This window comes from Ictalurus punctatus, chromosome 25 (genome assembly GCF_001660625.3).
Source record: "Ictalurus punctatus breed USDA103 chromosome 25, Coco_2.0, whole genome shotgun sequence".
NCBI lineage: Eukaryota > Metazoa > Chordata > Actinopteri > Siluriformes > Ictaluridae > Ictalurus > Ictalurus punctatus.
In genome coordinates, this window is record NC_030440.2 from 5,881,670 (window position 1) to 5,905,184 (window position 23,515).

The 23,515-nt window shown below is 40.0% G+C and overlaps 2 protein-coding genes across 2 annotated transcripts; one reads left to right on the top strand and one right to left on the bottom strand.

Moving 5' to 3' along the window:
• The first annotated feature begins 1,829 nt into the window (after positions 1 to 1,829).
• Positions 1,830 to 14,710, top strand: trmt6 (tRNA methyltransferase 6 non-catalytic subunit). Its single transcript, XM_017456251.3, has 11 exons — positions 1,830 to 2,136; positions 5,136 to 5,269; positions 5,357 to 5,466; positions 7,462 to 7,553; positions 7,724 to 7,807; positions 7,917 to 8,041; positions 8,632 to 8,927; positions 10,062 to 10,147; positions 12,346 to 12,448; positions 12,576 to 12,662; positions 14,265 to 14,710. Exons 1-11 carry the CDS (start codon positions 2,033 to 2,035, stop codon positions 14,415 to 14,417), a joined length of 1,374 nt encoding a protein of 457 aa, XP_017311740.1. The 5' UTR covers positions 1,830 to 2,032; the 3' UTR covers positions 14,418 to 14,710.
• Positions 14,711 to 14,786: 76 nt separating this feature from the next.
• chgb (chromogranin B) lies at positions 14,787 to 18,256 on the bottom strand. The gene is made up of 5 exons (XM_017456250.3): positions 18,119 to 18,256; positions 17,656 to 17,702; positions 17,481 to 17,574; positions 16,047 to 17,317; positions 14,787 to 15,257 (listed from the first exon to the last, which is right to left on the bottom strand). The coding sequence occupies exons 1-5, from the start codon at positions 18,165 to 18,167 to the stop codon at positions 15,204 to 15,206; spliced, it is 1,515 nt and encodes a 504-aa protein (XP_017311739.1). The 5' UTR covers positions 18,168 to 18,256; the 3' UTR covers positions 14,787 to 15,203.
• Positions 18,257 to 23,515: the final 5,259 nt, after the last annotated feature.

Genomic DNA, 23,515 nt, shown 5'->3' on the forward strand with positions numbered 1-23,515 from the left:
CCCGCATTTGCTGCTGTAATAGCATCTACGATTCTGAGAAGGCTTTGTACTAGATTTTGGAGTGTAGCTGTGTGAATTTGTGCCCATGCAGCCACAAGAGCACAAGAGGTTAGTTACTGATGTCCGGTAAGAAGGCCTGGAGCAAAGTCGGCCTTCCATTTCATCCCAAAAGTGTTTACTGGGGTTGAGATCAGAGTTTCTTTGCAGGACACTTGAGTTCTTGCACACAAACCTTGGCAAACCATGTCTTCATATACCTTACTTTGTGCACAGAGACATTGCCATACTGGAACAGGTTTGGGCCTCATAGTTCCAAAGGGAAGGGAAAGGAATTCTTAAAGCTACAACATGCAAAGACATTCTAGACAATTTTGTGTTTCCAACTTTGTGGTAACAGTTTGTGTCGGTCAGGTGTCCGCATATTTTTGGCCATACAGTGTATATATTATGCCTATACTGTAAATAGGTTTATTATAATGCTACCAAAACTTGTATTTTGGTAGCATTATAATATATGTTAACCTATGTGCCTTAACTTATTCTATACATTTATCACCAGTCACTCTTTAAATGAACATTGTTAAATGAGTGTTGCATAAAATATTGCACTTCTCCATTCAGATGGGTAACATACAGCAGGTGTCAGAGCTAGATAAAGGGTGAGGGATGAACTCACTCTCCAAATGGCTGTATCTACTGGTCCCAAAATTTTCTAATGTGGCTCAAGTTTTTCGCAAGATGGTGACCATCCATCCATCCATCTTCTATATTGCTTATCCTACAGGGTCATGGGGAACCTCCTCTGAAAAAATTACAGGCTGAATTACCTTCCATTTTTCCACTAAACCCAACGGTCATCTGATAATTTTAGTCTTGTCCAGATATCAAACACTATTTTTATATTTTAGCTTGTTGTTTTTGTATTTTCAAATTGTTGCTGGAACTTTGGATCACCCCAATCTGAAATAACAGCCAGTGTCTCTTCTTTACTCCAGTGCTTCTCCAACTACTTGGATGCCATGCTGTGATTGGAACGTGATCATATGCCCACATGACACAAACATCTGGGTTCATAAAAAATACACCCCACTAGAAACTCACTCCTGCTGTGGTAGTTTTATTGCTGTCTATATGTGAGATTTTTGTCACTGATGAGACGTGTAGAAAATGTATTAACGATGACCGCCTGATAAACCAATCTGATTAGGACTAATGTGTCTGACTTTTAGTGTTTGCCATGCCGACACGTTTCCAATGTCTCTACTGCTCAGACTCGTTTCCAATGTCTCTACTGCTCAGACTCGTTTCCAGTGTCTCTACTGCTCAGACACGTTTCCAATGTCTCTACTACAGACTCTGGCTCTAATTTTCACCTGTACATTTTCAAAAATCAATCATGGGCAGTAGTAGCTCAATGGCTAAGGAGTTGGATGACCAGAAGGTCATGAGTTCAAATCCCAGTGCTGCCATTGCTGGGCCCTTGAGCAAGGCGCTTAACTCTCAACTGCTCAGTTATATAAATGAGATAAATGTAAGTCACTTTGGATAAGCGTGTCTGCCAAATGCTTTATGAATTCGACAAAGCTGCACAATGGGAGTCAGTGGCACCATGTTTTCCACCCATAAGTACAGGTAGAGGGGTCATCATTCCTCTACTACCCCTGATTTATTTATATCTACTGTATAATTCGTGAGAACGTGCAAAATAAGAGTGCAATTGTACAAGAAACTGTTTTTTATGACGACATGGTTGAGAAACGCCAGAGGGCGCTGTCCGATCGAGGATTAGTAGTGTATCTGTGATCAGCTTGTGTTCCTGCCTGAGCTTTCCAGTGCGGTTGATTAATCATCCTGCGCTTCAGGACGCGGCTATGTGCACGTGGGAAATGTCTCTCCTATACGGCGTATACCGACTCCTTATTTGTTAGGTTGATGGTTGTTGTGTTCTTGTTGTTAACCATCTTCACTGAATGGTTTTCAGTGTGAAATATTCGCTCATAACCGAATCATCAGATCAGTCCCGAGTGTGTAAATGGCGGACTCGCTGGTGGATGTAGAGTGCCGAATAAGTGAGGGAGATTACGTGGTTTTGAAAAGAGGAGATGTCTACAAATCCGTGCAGGTGCAGACGAAGAAGTGAGTAGTGCTTCTGTTTCAGTGAATAACACGACCGAATAATGAATAATACATTGGTTTGCTTTATAACGAGATGAGTTATCGAGTCAGTTTTGCTAGCTAGGGTATGATTTGTTTTCTTGTCAGCTAGTTTGTTAGCCACATAGGGAAGTAGTATGGAGTAGAGCTAGCTGGTGAAATTGGTAAATAAATCTGCCCAAGCTAACTTTTAATAATTTTTGTTTTCTGCATTTCACTATCAAATCTGCATTAAGAGCAATTAAAATAATTTTGGTCAATTTGCTCAAACATGTTTTTGTCAGTCTATGTGTCTAATAGTTTCTTGTTTGATTTCCTGTAGTGTTGATATCTTTTTAAGGGGAAAGTAACTAATGCATGCTTAAACATTCCGTAGAAGTCACCAGATGACCCATAGCCTAATTTGCATATTCCATATAAAGGGTGTGCATTGCATTGACGTCACTTTCCCGATGGACCACGCCCCCTCAGCCGGACTGAGTGCCAAAGCATCCAGTGAAATGGCTGGTTTTAATAGGGGAAGATTTATTGTATAACTAATGATTGTCAGCTTAAATTAAAGGCAGTTGGACTCGACAGTGACCCTTACAACTTGCCCAAGAACCTGTGGTCCATGTACATTGACATGTGGCCAGAAATCAGTTTTCCTGACGTTTTTATGTACGTGAAGGCATACAAACGCCTTGACGCTCGGTCCTACTTCAAGGCGGATTTTGTTGGAGAAATTAAAGTGACAAGAACATCAATAAACATTCTGGTTGGACGTACAAATATTTTAATTTTATTCTATAATTTTATCTGGTAAACCAGATTAACGTGGCGTGTGACGTGACGCTACCACGGTGGCAAACTACCACCATGGTTGTCATGGCCACGCTCACAGCCCTAACCCTGTGTAGGTTAAGCAGGAACAGAAAATGGATGGATGGGATCTCGGAGTGTGACCACTGCTACAACATTCATCTAAAAGCCACCAATAGGAGGATGGTATAAGGTTTCACAAAATATGATTGAAAGAATGCAGTAATGACAATGACAGAATGTAAAACAAAACATAGGATTTAAAAGAAGAGCAGTTTGTCGAATTGGGGCAGCAGAGAGAGTGTCACTATAAATGTCTCGTTACAGTTGTATCACAACAGGAAAAAATGGGATATGGCATAGAAAGAAATAGACGATGAATTATAGCTTCCGGGTATGTGGCTAGCTAATTAGTACACACATGCTCTGTTCATTGAGTTTATATACTATTATGGCAATGTGAAACTATTGTATGCTTTCCAGGCAAAGTGATACAAATCTGTGCTGCATTGCTGCACCCCAATATGGCAGAATGTGGTCATTTTCTTTAATTATTGGTCTATAGCAGTATTTCCCAAACTTTTCCAGGGCAAGGCCCCCCAAATGGCATTAAAATTTGACCGAGGCCCCCTTTTGCAAGATGTCTTTAAAACACATTAAAAATACAGACTTATGAATATATCCCCCTTTTTTTAATTTATTAATAATTACATCTTACATCTTTACATTACATTAGGAATTGATTGTGTGTGTCTGAGAGTGAGAAAGAGAAAACATACATTTATTTATTTTTCACACCAAATTGTTGAGGCACCCCGGGCGCCCCCTGGTGGCCCCCACTTTGAAAACCACTAGTCTATATGATTTTAAGCATATAATCTGGCATGAAGATCACGCGTTATCATACAATGTTGTAGAACTCTGTCAGGATTTATCTCGTACAGTGAAACAAATAATAATCATAAAAGACCACTGGAATCACACAGTGTAAAACCGCCATTGAAATATACTTGAAACCTAACTATAAAGGAAATATGGAGATGAGTGAATTGGTTACATTTTGGTAAAAACTTTGAGTCATGCCAAATCCCCAAGAAGAGGTTGTGTGTCAATTACTCTTGAGTGCTGTGCTCTGCTTTCCACTTTTGAGCACTATGGAGTTATCACAAAATCATAACACTGGTTGTCACGGTGTAATTTACATTTAGCGGTGCAGTGAGCGTATCAGTGCCCATTCCCATTTGCTCATCATTTTAATGTTGAGCACTCCTGCTGTTGCGACCATTACATCAGGCCTACACACTTTACAAAATACACAGATTTCCCCTAGTTTTGATTGCTCTATGCAGTCAGACTGAACACTCCATTCAGCAGAAAATGTTGTTACGTATCTGGGCCATTTAGCCACTGGTTGCTCATTAGCATCTGTTGTAGGAGATTTAAGTCTGTGCATGAAATGAGTAGAATTGGGTAAACCGTGAGACATGACGGGTATGAATAGAAATAGAATAGAGATGAAGAGAGAGAGAAAGAAGTCATCTTTGGTCATGGTACCACAAATTGGCAACCAATAGTAAAACCCGACTATTTTGTATAAATACAAAATACTACAGATTCTATAAAATATGCATGGAAAGCAAAGCCGTGGTCTTGAGTATTTTAGAAATAAAGCATTTTAGATATAGCATAAATGAGATGAGAGTTTAAACCAAAGAAGTTTCCGGTTGGGACACACCAATGGTGGTCAATGATTGGTCATTGGAAACCGATGGTGATCATTTGTTGATCGTTGGGAAGATTGGCTCATGCAAGAGTATCTCAGGCTTCCCTCACTGGTAGTGAGTCGACTGATCCTGCTCTCTCTGAATTCATAGCTATGATGTGAGCTGGAGAGTCATATTAACTGTAGTACAGTCGCTGACCAGCTCAAAACGTCACAAGATTTGTCGGTAGGTCTTTTGTTAAAGAAATAGTCCCTAAAAGGAATCTAAAAAGTTGCCAAATCTAGCAACAAAGTCATTAATTTGCCAACGCTGATTTGCTGTTTTATGTGTTTATTTTTGTATTTTTCTTATCCTTGTAGTCTGTAGTGAGACAACATACAAGTAAGGCTTTTACTGCATTATCTACACCTTACAACTAAGTTCTGCTTACAATTAAGTTGTACTTTTGTTTCTCAGGAAAATCATATTTGAGAAGCAGTGGATCTTTTTGGATGCTGCCATCGGGGAACTGTACGGCTCGACTTTTGAAGTGGACGCTGGAGGAAAACTAGGTCTACGAAAGCCAAAAAACACCGAAGACGACTCCACAGGTGATTGCGAGAGATCACTCATTCATGTAAGAAATGTGTCAGAAAGCGACGTGCTGTGGTTTATCGGTAGTCATTCTGTCTTCACAGAGGCCAAAGAAGCAGGCCAAGATAACAGACACATCGTAGATGATGGCAAATCACAGAAACTGACCAGAGATGATATCGAATCGCTGAAAGGGCAGGGGATGAAGGGCCAGGTTTGTGTTCCAGTTAAATCATTTGTTTACATCTGAAATCTGGTGATGGCATATTTCAGCAATCTGTATCAAAAAACACATAAAAGTCAAAGTTTGCATGTGATTTGAAATTGCATTACTTGATTTCTGGATGGCAGAATTGTAGCACAGTGGGTCACATGTGTGGGAGTGTGTGAGCATGGTGCCACACCCAGTGTTCCCAGGATAGACCACACTGACCAGGATCAAGTGGTCACTGAAGATGAATGAATGAATGAATGAATGGACTTCTGGGTCAGTTTGTCCAGTGAAACTGGATTTCCTGTTCGTTGTTTTTGTCATTCAGTAAGTGAACCTTTGTGATGTTAAAAAAATGTGGACGCAAAGCTGAAAATAGCAAAGGGAAGTATAACTGACTGTGCGTTCAAGTCCTCCTGGGAAGTTGGTATGAGTTGGGAAGTCGTAATTACGATGTTGGGTGCATTCAAGTCACTTTGATCAGAGCAAGATGGCGGTGTACCTTCTCTTAATTAACTACAAAAAACTTTACTTCTAGATAACGATGAACAAAGAATGTGCATCGGGTGTGTTTTGCTTTTTTTGTTTTTAATCAATTCACGAAGCCACTGTAAACTTTAGCGTTTCATATTGTATCGGAATTGTACAATGCTATCATATTTTGTGCAGGCAGTTAGCATATTTTATTGTAAATAAAAAAAAGTCTGACAATAACCAGCTGCATATACCAAACACATAATAACTAAAATCAGCTTCTGAGTTGAGTAAACATTCAAGTCCAACAAATTTACCGTCAACTACAGACGTTGCAGCCATTGATTCTACCTTGTTTTCTTACTGACACGCCCCCAACTCGGAGCTCAGAGAAAATCTTTTAACTAGCTTCCCATTCGTAATTACGACTTTGTGGTGGCGTTCATGTGCATTCAACTCATAAATACAATCTTTCCAATATGACTTGAACGCACAATGAGCGTAGAGCATCGAGGAGCCGGTCTTCTTTCTTTGTATAAAAACCTATCCGTTCTTGCCTTTTTTCGTCGGTGCCAAATATACTCAGCAAAAAAAGAAACGTCCTCTCACGTTCAACTGCTTTTATTTCCAACAAATTTCTTATCATGTGTAAACATTTGTATTAACATAAAAACATTCAACAACTGAGACGTAAACTGAAGAAGTTTCACAGACATTTGACGGACAGAAATGTAATAATGAGTCCCTGAACAAGCGGGGGGGCGGGGGTCAATATTAAAAGTACCAGTCAGTATCTGGTGGCCTCCAGCTGCTTTACGTACTACAGTGCATCTCATCCTCATGGACTGCACCAGATATGTCAGTTCTTGCTGTGAGATGTTACTCCACTCTTCCACCAAGGAGTTTAAAAGTTCTCAATCATGTCTGGAGGGACACATGACTACATGTGTTTCTCCTAAGTTATTATAACTGTGACCTTAATCACCTACCGCCTATAAACTGTTCGTGTCTTAAGGACTGATCCACGGGTGCATGTGCAATGATTGTTTATGGTTCATTGAACAAGCATGAAAAACATTCTTTAAACCCTTTCCAATAAAGATCTGTAAAGCTTATTTGGATTTTTACAAAATTATGTTTAAAATACAGTCTCCTAAAAAATAGACGTTTCTTTTTCTGCTGTGTTTATATGTTAGGAGACATGACCGGACATTGCTCCTGTGTTAAAAGTAATCCATGGTATAATTTGCATTAGTGTATATACTAGTCAACTTTCACCTGCTTAGTGTGTACATGCCTGCATTGGTATAATAACAATCAGTATGTGAGTGAATGTGATTACAGTCTAAATTTAAGAAAGATTACAGTCAGATTTAAGAAATCAGATTTTCCCTGCACTATATTTAATAGCGGTCTTACATTTGTGCAGTCGTCGCTTATTTGTAAATGCTGACTATGTATAATTGAATTAGATGATGAATTTTTATTTGTTTTATTATGTATTATATATTTTTTGCCTGTCAGGAAATAATTCAGCAGCTCATAAACAACAGTACAACATTCAGGGATAAAACTGAATTTGCTCAGGAGAAGTACATCAAGAAGAAAAAGAAGAAGTATGTTTATATATATATATATATATATATATATATATATATATATATATATATATATATATATATATTTATATATTTATTTATTTATTTTAATAAATGCGTGCTTTCTGGTGGATAAATAGTACAATTTCCTGGTTGGTGTTTTTATGAACTATTTAACATGTCTACAGGTATGAGAGCAAGATCACAGTACTGAAGCCTACCTCCCGTATACTGGCAATGATGTACCATGGCAGAGAACCTGGAAAAGTATGGTATGTCCTCAGACTTAAACATTTATTATGAAAGTAAACCTTAGGTTTGTTCCTGTTCTCTAGGATGTCTTGTAACTTTCTTTTAACAGTAATTTGATTTCTTCTGCAGTCACCTGAGATATGACACTTTGGCTCAAATGCTGACTCTGGGGAACATTCATGCAGGAAGTAAGATCATCGTGTTTGAGACATGCGCTGGACTCGTCCTCGGTTCTGTCATGGAGAGAATGGGAGGTAAGAGCAGACTTCCTGTCATTTATTTGTATACTGACTGGCAAGTGATATTAAAGTAATTCATAACAGCACATTAATATTTCGTTATGAATTTAAAAAAAACTCACATACAGTACACTTACTCGAACAAATATGATTAGAGCACTTCTCAGGTCGACATTTCTGTATTATAAATTCTTTATTTTTATTTATTCTATAAATTTTTGAGATGCACCTGTATAAACTGTTTGTTTAAGGAAAGCAGCAGGCTTTATATCAAATAAGCAAATTATGTCTGTTACACCTGAACTGTTAAAATATAAAATACCCTCATGAGACTTGAATATCTACCTCAAGATCCTGTTACCAAATTAACCCAAAAAGGAAACCAATATTACATCTAAACGCCTCAGTATGTGTATCCCAGCAATTGGGTTTAAATAACGACCCAACATTTTCTACTGTGTAGTCACTCGAGTATGCTTAGATGCAGCAGAATCAGATGAGGTTGAATCTTTACATTTTTCAGGTTTTTAATTTGGCTGATTTCAGTTTCTTCCTCATAACAGAATTTATACCACCCTTTCTCTCGTTTGTGTTCTCTCTGCAAGGTCATGGCTCAGTGATCCAGATGTATCCAGGTGGTGGACCCGTCAGAGCAGGCATGGAGAGCTTTGGCTTCCCTTCACACTTCCACGATACGTTAAACGAATTTCCATTGTGTAAGGTGAACGCGCTGCTGTCAGGAACACTGAACGTTGACGAGAAAGACAGGGATTCCGGAAAGTCAGAAGAACAGCCTGCTGCACCTTCCTCAGGCGGCTCTGAGTCACAGAGCATGGAGGTGAGCACAGACCCAGCCGAGGCCAAGAAGATTGAGGAGAGAGAGAGGCTGCGTGAGCAAAGGGTGAGTCTGAGCAGTCTCTACTGCTCACCGTGTATGAGGAATTTACAGGTTGTATGTACACTGCTGTAGCAATTCTAATCACAGAGATGATACAGTGAGTGCTAACCTAAGACTCTATTTCAGAAATAATCAATTTAAACTCTACTTATTTTGTGTTCCTTTTATTTCATCCTTCTTATCCAGTAGCAGCATTTTCTGGCCTTTATTCAAATTCAAATGCTAATTAGAAAAAGCTCAATTAAAACGCTAATTCAAACAATTGCGTTATGTGCACGCATACTTCGAGACGATTCAAATTCATTTGCATTTTTGTGCACAGCAGTGTACAATGGGTACAAAATGAAAATGCAAAGTCCATTTGACCCTTCATTTTCAGTGTCTAACCAGGTCTGATTCTTCCATATTGAAAAAGCAATAGCAATCGTTCCATTCGTGATTGCACTTTCTCATCCTTACGCTGCAGCTCGGCCAAAAACAAAATGACAATCACAGCCCAGCCTTTTCACCATCACTGATGTAGCCCTGTCAATCAGTTACTCTGGTTGTTTCCAGAAAGTCTAGAAAAATGCTCGCAAATAGTTTTTATGCAATGGGAAATCTTGTGCTTGTAATATTTTCTTTAAACAGAGTATCACAATGGCTACATAACCCAAGCATCACCGGCAACATTCCCTACATAACATCCACACGATTGGCTGATTAGAGAACTGCATGAATGAGTAGGCGTTCAGGTGTTCCTAATAATGTGCTCAGAGAGTGTATACGAAAATGTATTGTAACATTTTTGTCCATTAATGCTGGTGTACATATAATTAAAATAAAAATTCTGGTTATATAACTCTATGTGGATGCACTGCTTAACAAGATGCAGTGGTGGTAACTACTGGTTATAGCACATCATGATTTAATGTCTGTAGTTATACTTATGAATTATGAACTAGTGTTGGAAGATTGTAATTGTAACATCACCACATCAGAACAGAAATCACTGGGTTTATTATGATCATTTTGCTGATATGTGTTTTATAACCGTTGTTCTTATCCAGGATTAAGTGCAGACGACGTGGTTACAGACGGCATGTGGCACTGATGTGTAATGCTGCATGCTGACCTGAGTTGCATTTTCTTTATCAGGCACAAGAGAAGAAGGTAAGGATGGAGGAGAAGAGGAAGAGGCTGGCTGCCGCCGCTGCGCTGCTGGAGGGGCGAAACGCAGACGGGTGAGTCCTCCGTGTTGTAGCCATGTGGAGCCAGGCAATGCTGTAGGGAGATGACTGTCCTGTCATGTATGTACAAGCACATGTCTAAATAACCCGATATTCTCACTAGGAATAAATGGCAGGGCTTGTACTTGTGTCTGAGGTTATGTTGTAGTAATGCGTGATCTGTCACGTTGACGGACAGGCCTGCAAAGATTCCGTATTAGTCTATATTTATCCATCATTTCTTCCCATTTGCCAGGGAACCAGTTGTGTAGAATTAGGCTATGGACCTTTTTCACACTTTGGTGTCCATGAATACTGAGGCGCATGTAGTAGTGTTTCTCTTTAAAACTGGTGAGAAAGTGAACAATGGCAGCAGGTACCTCTCACAAACACTACAGCATGCATAAATGCCAACAGACAATTAACGCCAACATCCGAATTTGCGCTTGCACTTCTTTCCCACCAATGTGCTGGTTTGAAAGAAATCGCTTTGTGCTATTCGCTGGAGATATTTTTCCCTAAATGTCTAAAACATGGGGTTATGCCCTCTCGAATTTGATGGGCAGTTCTGGTATCTTGTGAAATGTTTTTTTAACGAACTCAGAAAAGCCAACAGCAAATCTAATTGCGCTGAACAGATGGATTAGGAGCATTAGTTTTCGAAGGGTTAGGGACGCCGGTCGTGATGAACGGGTGGATTAGGGACGCCGGTCGTGATGATCGGGTGGGTTAGGGACGCCGGTCGTGATGAACGGGTGGATTAGGGACGCCGGTCGTGATGATCGGGTGGTTTAGGGACGCCGGTCGTGATGAACGGGTGGATTAGGGACGCCGGTCGTGATGATCGGGTGGATTAGGGACGCCGGTCGTGATGATCGGGTGGATTAGGGACGCCGGTCGTGATGAACGGGTGGATTAGGGACGCCGGTCGTGATGAACGGGTAGGTTAGGGACGCCGGTCGTGATGAACGGGTAGGTTAGGGACGCCGGTCGTGATGAACGGGTGGATTAGGGACGCCGGTCGTGATGATCGGGTGGATTAGGGACGCCGGTCGTGATGATCGGGTGGATTAGGGACGCCGGTCGTGATGATCGGGTGGATTAGGGACGCCGGTCGTGATGATCGGGTGGATTAGGGACGCCGGTCGTGATGAACGGGTGGATTAGGGACGCCGGTCGTGATGAACGGGTGGATTAGGGACGCCGGTCGTGATGAACGGGTGGATTAGGGACGCCGGTCGTGATGAACGGGTGGATTAGGGACGCCGGTCGTGATGAACGGGTGGATTAGGGACGCCGGTCGTGATGAACGGGTGGATTAGGGACGCCGGTCGTGATGAACGGGTGGATTAGGGACGCCGGTCGTGATGAACGGGTGGATTAGGGACGCCGGTCGTGATGAACGGGTGGGTTAGGGACGCCGGTCGTGATGAACGGGTGGATTCGGGACGCCGGTCGTGATGAACGGGTAGGTTAGGGACGCCGGTCGTGATGAACGGGTGGATTAGGGACGCCGGTCGTGATGAACGGGTGGATTAGGGACGCCGGTCGTGATGATCGGGTGGATTAGGGACGCCGGTCGTGATGATCGGGTGGATTAGGGACGCCGGTCGTGATGAACGGGTGGATTAGGGACGCCGGTCGTGATGAACGGGTGGATTAGGGACGCCGGTCGTGATGAACGGGTGGATTAGGGACGCCGGTCGTGATGAACGGGTGGATTAGGGACGCCGGTCGTGATGAACGGGTAGGTTAGGGACGCCGGTCGTGATGAACGGGTGGATTAGGGACGCCGGTCGTGATGAACGGGTAGGTTAGGGACTCTACACGTCTGCACATGTACTTTATGTAAAAATGTGTAGATCTTATTTAGTTCCGTGTCGTCTCATGTGGTTAGTGTGTTTTATGTAGCACCATGGTCCTGGAGGAACGTTGTTTCATTTCACCGTGTACTATACCAGCTGTACGTGGTAGAAATGACAATAAAGCCACTTCATGAGCCATTGATGATATACCACTGGCTCTGATCTTGAGGCACCTCTCAAAGCATCTCTCATTGAGCCTAATCTCATATTGTATTGATTTCATGTCAGTAAAGCTGTTTTATTGAACTCCATATTTCGCTGCCAAGTTCTTTATGTAGTACATAAGATGAGTTGTGCTGTATTGCTGAATGTGCGTGGTCTAAATGCTGAATGAATTTTTCACTTCAGGTTAGTGATCGCCAGCCGCTTCCACCCTTGTCCTGTGCTGCTGGGTTTACTCCGATTTGTGGCACCATCCAGACCATTTGTAGTGTATTGCCAGTACAGAGAGGTACTAGTGGTGCTTTTTATCTGCCAAGAAACAAAATGCCTTTTGAGTTACAAACCATGAACGTGCTGTAATATTTAACTCTCTCTGCCTTTTTTTTTTTTTTTTTTTTTTTTTTTTTTTTTAACAGCCGTTAATTGAATGTTACACAAAGCTCAGGGAGCAGGGTGGAGCCATTAATCTCAAATTGACAGATTCCTGGCTCAGGCATTACCAGGTGATTATTTTTTTGTTTATTTTATCATGGATAACCAAAATTTGTTATTGTGGAGTATACATGATTTTAAATGTGATGAGTGTGATGGCTATATATTATAGTATGGAAGTAATTAAACATGATTACTATATCTGAAAGCAATATATTATGCATCCAAATCTTAATATAAGGGCAAATAACTATGTAATAATTGTTTCCAAAAATGTGTGGATGTGGTGTAATTTTTCTTTTTTCCCCAAGAAATTTCAAGGATGTTGAAATGTTTATCGCATGGGTGTGGCCCAGGGTCAGAAAATGTGTCTATCTAAATTTGAGTTGTAGTCAATAGTCATTTAAGGTGCATGTCTGCTTCTGAAAAATCAGAAACAAGAAATGAATTTCAAAAAGAATTCCACTTTTCATAAAAAGAGTGTGAAACAATGTATGAAACATCTATTATTTAACTTTGATAACTGCAATCTTAATAATAATAATAATAATAATAATAATAATAATAGTAATGGTAATAATAATAATAAAAAAAATGAGTTAATATATTTTTTAACATGCATATAATATTTTATAATATTCTATATTCTGGGCCGTTTCAGACACACCTACCTAATTTCCACTCTGTAGGTTTTCAGTTAAACGCTTTAGCTTTTCTCTTTCAATGCACAGTTTGTGTTATTTGACTTCCTGTTGTTTATCAGTGTTAGTTTATGACCACAGGACCACTGTTGGCTGAATCATTTTGCAAATCAACCCAGCAGTGCCAGTGTGGTGTTTAAAAATCTCAGAATAATCAGATTGTGTGTGTGTGTGTGTGTGTGTGTAGTCAGATCAGTGAATATGAATGGGGAAGCACTTGAAGCTGAACATGAGGACTGTATTACATAAATCCTGCCCCGTGATTAAAAAGAACCAATTAGCTTGTTGGTTTAAGCAGAAGAAATTCAAAGATTGGCTGGATTCTTGGCCAGGCACTGACACACACACAGATATAGTACACTTTGCTCTTTTAGTTAGGAAGAAATGTGCATACATGCTCAATGCAAGCAACACAAGTTCTTCCGCCCCATCCTTGGCAAAGTAAGCCTTCATGGAGCTCGGTTTGTGCACAGGGGCATTGTCATGCTGGAGCACGTTTGGGCCTCTTAGTTCCAGTAAAGGGAAATCTTAAAGCTACAGCATACAGCGTAGAGGTCAAACGATTGATCGGTTTTGGTAATTAATCGGCACCGATAACTGATTGCTAGAACTATTGATTATCGGCAAAAATCCACACTGATAGTTTTTCTCATTTGCGTCCATTGTGAGAGCGACTGAGAAGGGTCCGCTTCAAGGGTATGTAAACTTTTGAATGGGGTAATTTTTTATAAATTCAGCTATTATCTTGTCTTGTGGACAACATGTAAACATCTGTTATGTGGAATAGCTTATTCAGGACAGAACTAAATAAAACAACATGGGATTTCTATGACCACTCTTATTTTGTTAAGTGTTAAGATTTTGCAGGTTCTGCAGGACGTATGTAAACTTCCGACCGCAGCTGTCTATAATATTTGAATATGCATGTGAATATAATGACACCTTCTCTAAAGTCTAGAACTTTTTCTCCAGGTGTTGCCCAATAGAACTCATCCAGTGTTGTTGATGAGTGGAGGTGGAGGATACCTGCTGTCTGGAATCACAGTCTCTGCAGATGCTGCCACATCAGGAGCTCCACGGAAAACCGGCGAGCCAGCTGCCAAGAGGATCAAGCTAGATGATTAGCAGCTTGAGTAACAGTTCTGCGTAGCCTTTTTATTTGGTCTAAATTATTTTAATGAGAATAAACTAAATTGCTCCCTCTCCATGGAGAAATCCTATTATACATGCCTGTTTAAGTTGCTAGTCTTTATTAGTTCATTTGCTTTTTTTTTTTTATCCTTGTTTTCCTGAGGGTCAGCCTTTCATCAAGGAGCTACTTAACATCTTTTATTTAAGCTCCATGAGTGTAAATAACCACTTTCAACAGCTATTGTAGTAGTGCGGTAATAATCAATAAAACGTGACATTCATGGAAATATAGCATTGTGCTTTCCCTCAATATTAAGCCATAATTTCTCAGATTAAAAGTGCTTGACAGGTTTTGTTCCCACTGCAACATGCTTTTATTAGATGCATTCAACCATAGCAAACAAGAATATATAGGAGGGTAATACAGACTTAGGAACAAGTAATAAACAGGTGGCATGCACTTAGTTTTTAACACAATTACAAGATAAACAATAATCAGTATTCATTTTTTTATATGTTTTCTTTAAATAATTCTTTCTTACAGATAAAGATTAATCGAATACATATTTAGGTCGTATATTGTTAAAGCAGGCATCTATTATAAGTGTCGAATGTGTTCACATTTAAAAAGTGCTCTAAACAAACACAGTCATGAGTTAAGAGTGCATTAATTATCCAAAAGCAGCCCAAAGCAACATCATACAAAGCTTCTGGAAAGTCATATTAAGGGGGTGTCAGATGTTTCTCGTATGGTTGGTTCACTTCTCGTTTCAACCAAGGCTAGTTTATTTGTGCTCGTTGCTCCACGGAGGCAAGTTTCTCAAGTTCTTTCAGCTGAGAAGAGAGAACATACATTTTTACTAGTCAATTATTTACTTGAAACCAATTGCAGCTTATATCTCAGTTTGATTACTCCCTTTGCCATGTTCTGTGCCCTTGCTGATCAGTAAAATATCCACTGCAAAGCTCCCATGTGGTGGAAACATGTCTGTCAGGATGAAAAATTATACTCTAAGCCTGCTCTAGATTCTTGCCTCCTGTCCTTCCTGTTGAATCAAAGGACAAGTGGTCACACTGTGCGATCCAGCATTTGTCATTGAAGCTGGGAGGTAATTGTTGGGTTTTGGTGTAGTTGACACCACAAGGATTAAGAGAAAGGCTTTGCACTATGCTCCCAAACAATTCCTTCTATTGGTCAGAATCTGCTAGCACAATTTTAAATCTCACTTTAAGCCATGGCATAGTCTTTAACGCTATGCAGTACCCTTTTGCAACAAGAACCCTGATATGGTATTCTTTTCTAGGTCAAAGCTGGCAGATTTGTTTATATATATATATATATATATATATATATATATATATATATATATATATATATAATATATATATATATATATATATATATATATAATATGTGTGGGTGTGTGTGTATATATATGTATGTGTGTGTGTGTGTATATATATATATATATATATATAATGTGTGTAATACAGCATTGCAATGAAAGCACTGAACCTTTAAAGGCTCACAATTTGTTACTGTGGAAAGTAACTGCTAATGAAGCAATTATGCTTCTCATATTGTTTCAGTGAAATCATTCTGTTTTGGATTAGTAAATTTACCTCTTCTGGAGTAAGAGTCCTTTGGTGGAGGTAAGCCTTTTCCCCTTCATTTGATTCTTTTTCAGACAGTAGACCCATCTTGTATCGCAGGGCATTGGCAAGCTCTTCCAGTTTCTGTGATGGACCTGCAAGACCTTCGTTTCCCTCAGCACTCTTCTTATACCAGGCTGGATGATAGTATCCTCGGTAAATCCAGGGATTGCGCTTGTCATAAACCTCACCCTCTTTAAGCAGACGTTCTTCCGGATCATTTATTTTTTTGGTCAGGTATCTCAGCTCTGTCTCTTTCTCCTGCTTCTTTTCTTCTGCAGCACTGTGGTGCCGTTTCTGCTCCTCTTGGCTGTCATAATGGTGCTTGTTTTCGTTTAGCTCTTGGGCAATTAGCGCTTCCTCTTCTTCCTCGGGTGAACGGCGCTTTGAAGTCTCCAGTGGGTGGTGGAGGTTTGCATCATTTTCATTCTCAAATTTACCCTGCTTGTGAACGAGCTGTATGCGGTGGTTCTTATAACTTGGCATCCAGACTCTCTTTTCTCTCTCTTCACTCTCCTCTGAACCGTCCTCTGACCCTCTGGTCCATGAGACCCTCTTCTCTTTCTCTTCGCTCTCCATTTCTTCATCAGAGGAATCACCGTCACGTTTGTGTTGGTTCTTGTGGTGGTATCGTTGAATGGGATTCCAGTAGTGTTTAGCACTCTCCTCTTCTTCAAACCTCTTCTCTTGAGAGTTTAGTTCTGCAAAATCTTCATTTGATGAGTCATCATAACGTTTGTAATGGTATTTGCGAGGTTTCCAAATTTGCTTCTCTGTCCCCCCATCTTCATCATGGTACCTTTTATAAACATAGCTTGGGAAGTCTTCCTGACTCCGATCATAGTCGGGATCATCCCGCTTTTCCTTGCTGGTAAAGAAAATGTGCCTTTTCTGCTCGTAAGTCGGAAATTCCTCTTGGCTTCGCTCTTCATCTTGATCCTCACGCTTCTCCTTTGCAGAAATGTGGTGTCTTTTTTGAGGGAATTCCTCTTGGCTCCTCTCATTGTCTGGGTCTTCGCGTTTTTCTTTGCTTGTTAAAAGATGGTGTCTCTTATAATAATTTGGAAACGCTTCCTGGCTCCGTTCTTCATCCATATCTTCGCGCTTTTCCTCATTTGTCTTGAAAAGCTCATTAATGATTGCTTGTGCCCTGGCATTAGACTCCCTTTCTTGTCTTTTCTCATCATGCTCTAGAGGAAGCATTTCTTCATTCTTTTTCATAAGCAGAGTGAGGCTGGAACCTGTGTTAAGATGTAGAGATATGAATAGTATTTGCAGCATATGGTGATGTACTGGGACTAACGTGTACATCCAAACTCTAATTAAATCACACATAACACCAGGGTAGTATTTTCAGACGAGAATGCATCAGGTTGTCATGACATTGTAAAGTATGTTACTTGCCTTGCTTTTGAAGAATGTCTTTACATTCCGGTTGCAGAGAAATGCCGTCTGGTTGGGATACTACCTTAAGGATCTCAACCAAACACTGGATGAGCTTAAATGAAAGGAAGACAGTTTTAATTTTACAACAGAGATTTTGAGACCTCAGTGTTAACAAAGACCAAATGTGGCGTACCAGGTCTTCCTTCCAGCCATCTTGTCCCACTGGTGAAGACTTGCTTTCTGTGGGTTTAAAGCACAATATTTCAGTAATTTTTTTTCTCGATATTACACGGGATAGGGTGCATTATTTTGATAAGAAAGTAGCACAGAGTAGTAAATGTTTGTCCAGTGATGATCATGTATTTCAGGATCATAAAGTAGCAGATGCACTGCTGAAGGGGTGAACCTCTCAGAAAATACAGTTATGGGTTTTGATGAGTCCTGGATTTAAGAACCAACAGCCAGTGGTGTTACAAGAAATTTTCTACTCTTCACCCTTTATTCCGTCTTATGTAATAGAAACGAGTTATAAAAGAGTTTTCTACACCTCTGTTTGCGTAACTCCCGCCGTGACGCTGACCATGGTGCTGAAATGTGTGCATGCGCTACTACACTTACTGCAGTGATACTATTTCTGAAGAATCGGAATGACTTACCTGCGAAGAGGGACAAAGTCACGACAAAGAGAAACACAAGCTTCATCATAAAAATGTTCTGCAGCGTTAATGGAAGCTCGGGTCGGAAATAACAAGAGCCGAAAAAGCCGAGCTCTTAACTGCACCACAGCGCGCGCGAGACTCGTTGCGTTCGAACAACGCAGGAGCGATCAGTAGTCCCGCGCGAGTGGGCGGAGTCTCCAAGACCTGCGTCACGGCCTGGTGAAAAGCACTCGCGGGAGCCCGTTTTATACCTGAAAGTAGCGGTCAAAAAAACGCAGACATGTGATATTCATGAGCGCATTCAGTCCTTGAAATAAAGCCAAGTCTTGGAGAAAATAATGGTCACTGATGATACGCTGAGGCTGACAGCAGAGGCCACGTGGGAGGCGCATGGTTGCAGTTGCTACTCATAAAATAAGCTTTGTTCCAAATGCCATCCCAACTTTTACCTCATATTACAAACGCTACATAGCCATAGGTTTGTGGACACCAGACCATCACAGCCATAAGTGATTCTTCCTCAAACTGTTGCCATAAATTTGAAAGCTCACAAGTGTATAGCATGTCTTTGTATTCTGTAGCTTTAAGATTTCCCTTCACTGGAACTAAAAGGCCCAAACCTGTTCTAGCATGAGAACACAGCAATGTCCAGGAAGACCTGATTTGCCAAGCTTGGAGTGGAAGAACTCGAGTGGACTGCGCAGAGCCCTGACTTCAACCTCACTGAACACCTTTGTGATGAACTGGATGTGGAATATTTTTCTTATCTTTACCTTATTTTCCATGATTGTGTGAACATACGTGGTTTAATCACGATGGATTCATCCAATGTCCATAAATGTATACATACCTGTCCTGTGTCCATAAATGTACACGTGTAAATGCATACATCTGTTTATAAAAGGGATTATCATTGCTCTTAAATTATGCCTGTTCCATATCTTGGCCTAACTGAGAACATCCGATGTTTAGACTATAGAAAGCCCAGGTTGTCTTTGTGTGCACAATAAACCATCTCTTTGACTATACCCTGGCACTTGGTCCCCTGATTATTCAGACATCTTACTTCTGGAGATAGTGCAGTATTTTCAGTATCTTACATCATCCAGGAAAGATTTACAACATGGATCACTGACTGCACCCCAGGCTTCCTCACCCAACATCAGTGCCTGACCTCACTAATGTTCTTGTAACTGAATGAGCACAAATCCCTACAGCCATGCTCCAAAATCTAGTGGAAAGCCCTCTCAGAAGAGTGGAGGTTATGTTGTGGATAAAAATGACATGAAATAAACCCAAGCGAGACCTAGTATGAGTAATATGTAATTTTATTGAAAATTCACAGGACTGGTCGGATTCACACTTTAAGATCTTTAAGAGTAACACACTATGGTTTATTAGTCACAGAGAAATATAAGAGCTGAGGAGTGCAGGCTGAGAAACACACACACTCTCGTACAGTCAAGGGCGGGCGTGCAGACATAACACACCCAAAGGCCCGAACGCGCGCACACGCAACATTATGAGATAACAACATGAGACTAAGGTCTCTCTAAATTGTTTTCTCTCTCTCCCACTTTCAACCCTAATGGTAGTCAGAAAGTCCTCTTTCAAAACATCATGGTACATTTGATAAGCCTTTTTTTAAACATGGTAATGTAGATGAGCTCTTTTTAACCCTATTGGTATTGATATCATAGTCTTTCTAAAATATATTGGTTATTTACTGTGTAAATACATTATAAATACTGGAGCTTGAGCTCCAGGTGTCAGATCACTTCTGAGAGTTCTCATTGGTGTGGATCTCGTGAGGTGGAAATAAAATCTGGACCCTTGCTTCTTTTCACTCACGGCTGGTGCCTTTTTTTCTATCTCCAACTGGGTTTCCAGATGTGAGTATTTGCTTCTATGTTGAATTTTTAAGTGTCTTTGGGTAATAGGCTAAATTTGGTCAAGCAGTTATTATAACAGCAAAAAATGGGACTACATCTGGAATGAGATGTTCAGCAAGAAAATATGGGTGTTATGGTCAGATGTCTGTATATTTCTGGCCATACATTGTATCTGGAAGGTTGCTTATTACTTGTTGATTAAAATAATCCCTGAAGAGTTGATCATATCCTCATGAAGCCAATACAGTGGCGTCATTATGTGATCATTCATTTTGCACCAAGTAGCAAGTTGAATTTCTGTATATGAAACTCACCCTATACATAATGAAGTAGTGCCACCATTTGCTGTACACTGGTCACCTCTTGCATTCCCAGATCCTAATCCAGGGCATGTTACGGGCTTTAAGGATCTCTGAAGACATTTTATAAATAATTTAAAGAATTAAATTGATATTGTGCGTATCAGTTAATGTATTAAAAACAGCACACCTGTTCTACACCTCCAGAAAGCAATTATTATAACCGCTAATAGACTGTGAAAGTGTATCTTATATCTCAACTCTGCATTAGTTCCCTTATACACACTGTAGAATTTTCTGGTAGTCCGTAGTAGTAGTAGTAGTAGTAGTAGTAGTAGTAGTAGTAATAATAATAATAATAATAATAATAATAATAATAATAATAAATATTTAATATTATTATTTAGCGCATGGTGGCTTAGTGGTTAGCACGTTCGCCTCACACCTCCAGGGTAGGGGGTTGGATTCCCACTGTGGTCCTGTGTGTGTGGAGTTTGTATGTTCTCCCCGTGCTGCGGGGGTTTCCTCTGGGTACTCCGGTTTCCTCCCCCAGTCCAAAGACATGCATGGTAGGCTGATTGGCATGTCCAAAGTGTCCATAGTGTATGAATGAGTGTGTAAATGTGTATGTGAGTGTGCCCTGTGATGGATTGGCACCCTGTCCAGGGTGTACCCCGGCTCGTACCTGATGCTCCCTGGGATAGGCTTCAGGTTTCCCCGTGACCCTGAAAAAGGATTAAGCAGTATAGAAGATGGATGGATGGAATATTATTATTTATTCAAGACGCCTTTCAAATCACTCAAGGGCACCTTATGTGAGAACATTCCCCCTGCGATTGGCTTGACAAGGAATACCAGAAATGTAACTGCATTCTGTATAGCCCTACAAACTTCAGTTTCTACGTGCAGATGGCGTGTGTATTTGATGTATATATATATATATATATATATATATATATATATATATATATATATATATATATATATATATATATATTAGAGTAGCTATGTGTAGTCATGTGAAACTTATTTAATGTAATGCGCTATTTCCCAAAACAGCAGTATAAGATCCAGATCATCCAGCCCACATGTAGCTATGAATAATGAATCTCATAGCATGCAAGCAATTTCCTAATTTGAGGAAAGCTTTACCCATTCAAATACCTTAATGTTCATACGGGAATCATTCGGAGGCATTCACATCATATTGCACGCATCATTTGCATCGAGCAATTGAAATGTGTTGGGCTATAGGCCTAGAGAATGCAGTGTGGTTCAGCCTAGTGCACACTGTCACTGGTATTCCTTGTCTTGATCTGTAAATATCTCTGCTATATAACCTACTGTGCAGCTAATACTCATTTCAGTTGTATCTGCTTCTGATTAAGATTATGGTGCGTAATTAATTGCAGTTGCATAATTGCTTGAAGATACAAAAATGAGCAGACGCTCGTAAACAACGCTAATCAGAAATGAAACTCATGAATATATCAGCCAGCAAGTCACTGCTTCAAATGGCTGTAAGTATTTCATTCCTCCAGGATTATGAGAGATGAACTGATCCTTGCTCTCTCTTGATTTTTCATATTTATTCTGTTCTCTCATAGTGATGCATGGTTTGTATACTCAGTGCTCACCTCTCTGCAGTCTTATTTCTCTGCTCTTAACAGCTGGAATGTGAAGACCTACACAGTTATCGTGTCTTTAATGCTGTCAATATTTAATACAGTCATAAATATAGAAGGTTTATTAGACCGTACCAGTGTGTGAGCGACAAGCCAGCTGTGTTTACAAACCGGTTACATGAAATCAGGACACTGCAGCACATGGATGCAATAAAAGCAAAGTGCATGGAAGGAAGAAAGTGGCATAAGATCTTTGGCCTTGGTTATAACATAAAACAATATCGATAATAAATTTGCTCTTCTTGTTGTGAAGTGAAACTGTATTCGCTGTAATATTGTTTTAGTGAAGTAAGTTACACACAACTACAGTATTAGACACTATTGCTAATTCAATTCTATTTGCACTTTAATAGACATTCAAAGCAGAAATGTAAAAAGAAAGGAGAGTTTTTTTTATACTTTCTCATTTATTCTAAGACGACAATACTTTGTTTATCTAATGAAAATCCTATTTAAAGAGTGTGTGTACAAGCTACAGTAGTTGTTGTTGCCATGGTAGCTTTGAAGTCGTGATATAAACTTGTCTCATCATCTCACCACTATTATAACTACTAATTTTTTCCTTATTACAAATCAGATAATATTCTGGGTTTTTTTTTTATCATAGAAATTGCAGTGTGCAGTTTCTATCAGCTCACTGTACTAAAGAAAACTTTCAAAGAATACTTCCTCACTTTTTCCCCCGACTCTTTTTTGTTCATTCTATACGGGAAGGAACGATTCATTCTTTATAATTTGGTTCTTGACTCATTTTCTTATGAGAACTGTAATTTGAGTGTACATAACTGAGTTTTGTGCTATGCTTCTTTCATTTTCTCTTTGTATGTTAGGCTCTTTTTATTGAAGAGAGGTGGGCACTGCCTATTCTAGTGTTCACAGACACTTTTCCAGGTGTGCAATGAAAGCACTCTGCTAGCTTATGCATTCAGGGTTAGGAAAGGCCAGAGCACATGTGCCTAGCGCTTTTTTTACTGTGATGGGCCTGCATTGTACCATACGGTTTCTGCCTTTGTCTCATAACTCCCACAACCAGAGGATGATCAGCATACTTTACATTTGTATCTACAGCATTTGGCAGATGTTCTTCTGCATAGAGCCTTACAGAAATGCTTTCTAAAATATCCTCATACTAGTACCAATTGCATAAGGTCTAAGAATACCATTAAGGTAAAACACTGTTTGAAGGGGATTTGGGAGCTAGTGGTACTTAAAACCACATAATAGCTTACTGATAATCTCCCAAGACAAAACAGGCAAGAGAATCACAATGAGCACTCTCTCTATCTCCCAATTAAGATGATCTTCACTTTGCAATGCTTTTGGGAAGCTCAGCTCAGAGTATACATTAATTAATCCATGCTCCAAGTGATTAAAGCCAGTTTAATCCCCTAAAGCTTCCCTGAAGTATAACTACAGGGTTTTGAAACTGCATGATCCCATAAACATCTGTAATAATAGGAAATAGACATGAACAGAAAGTCTGAGATTTCTCTGACTGCAAATGTATGCATTTATGCC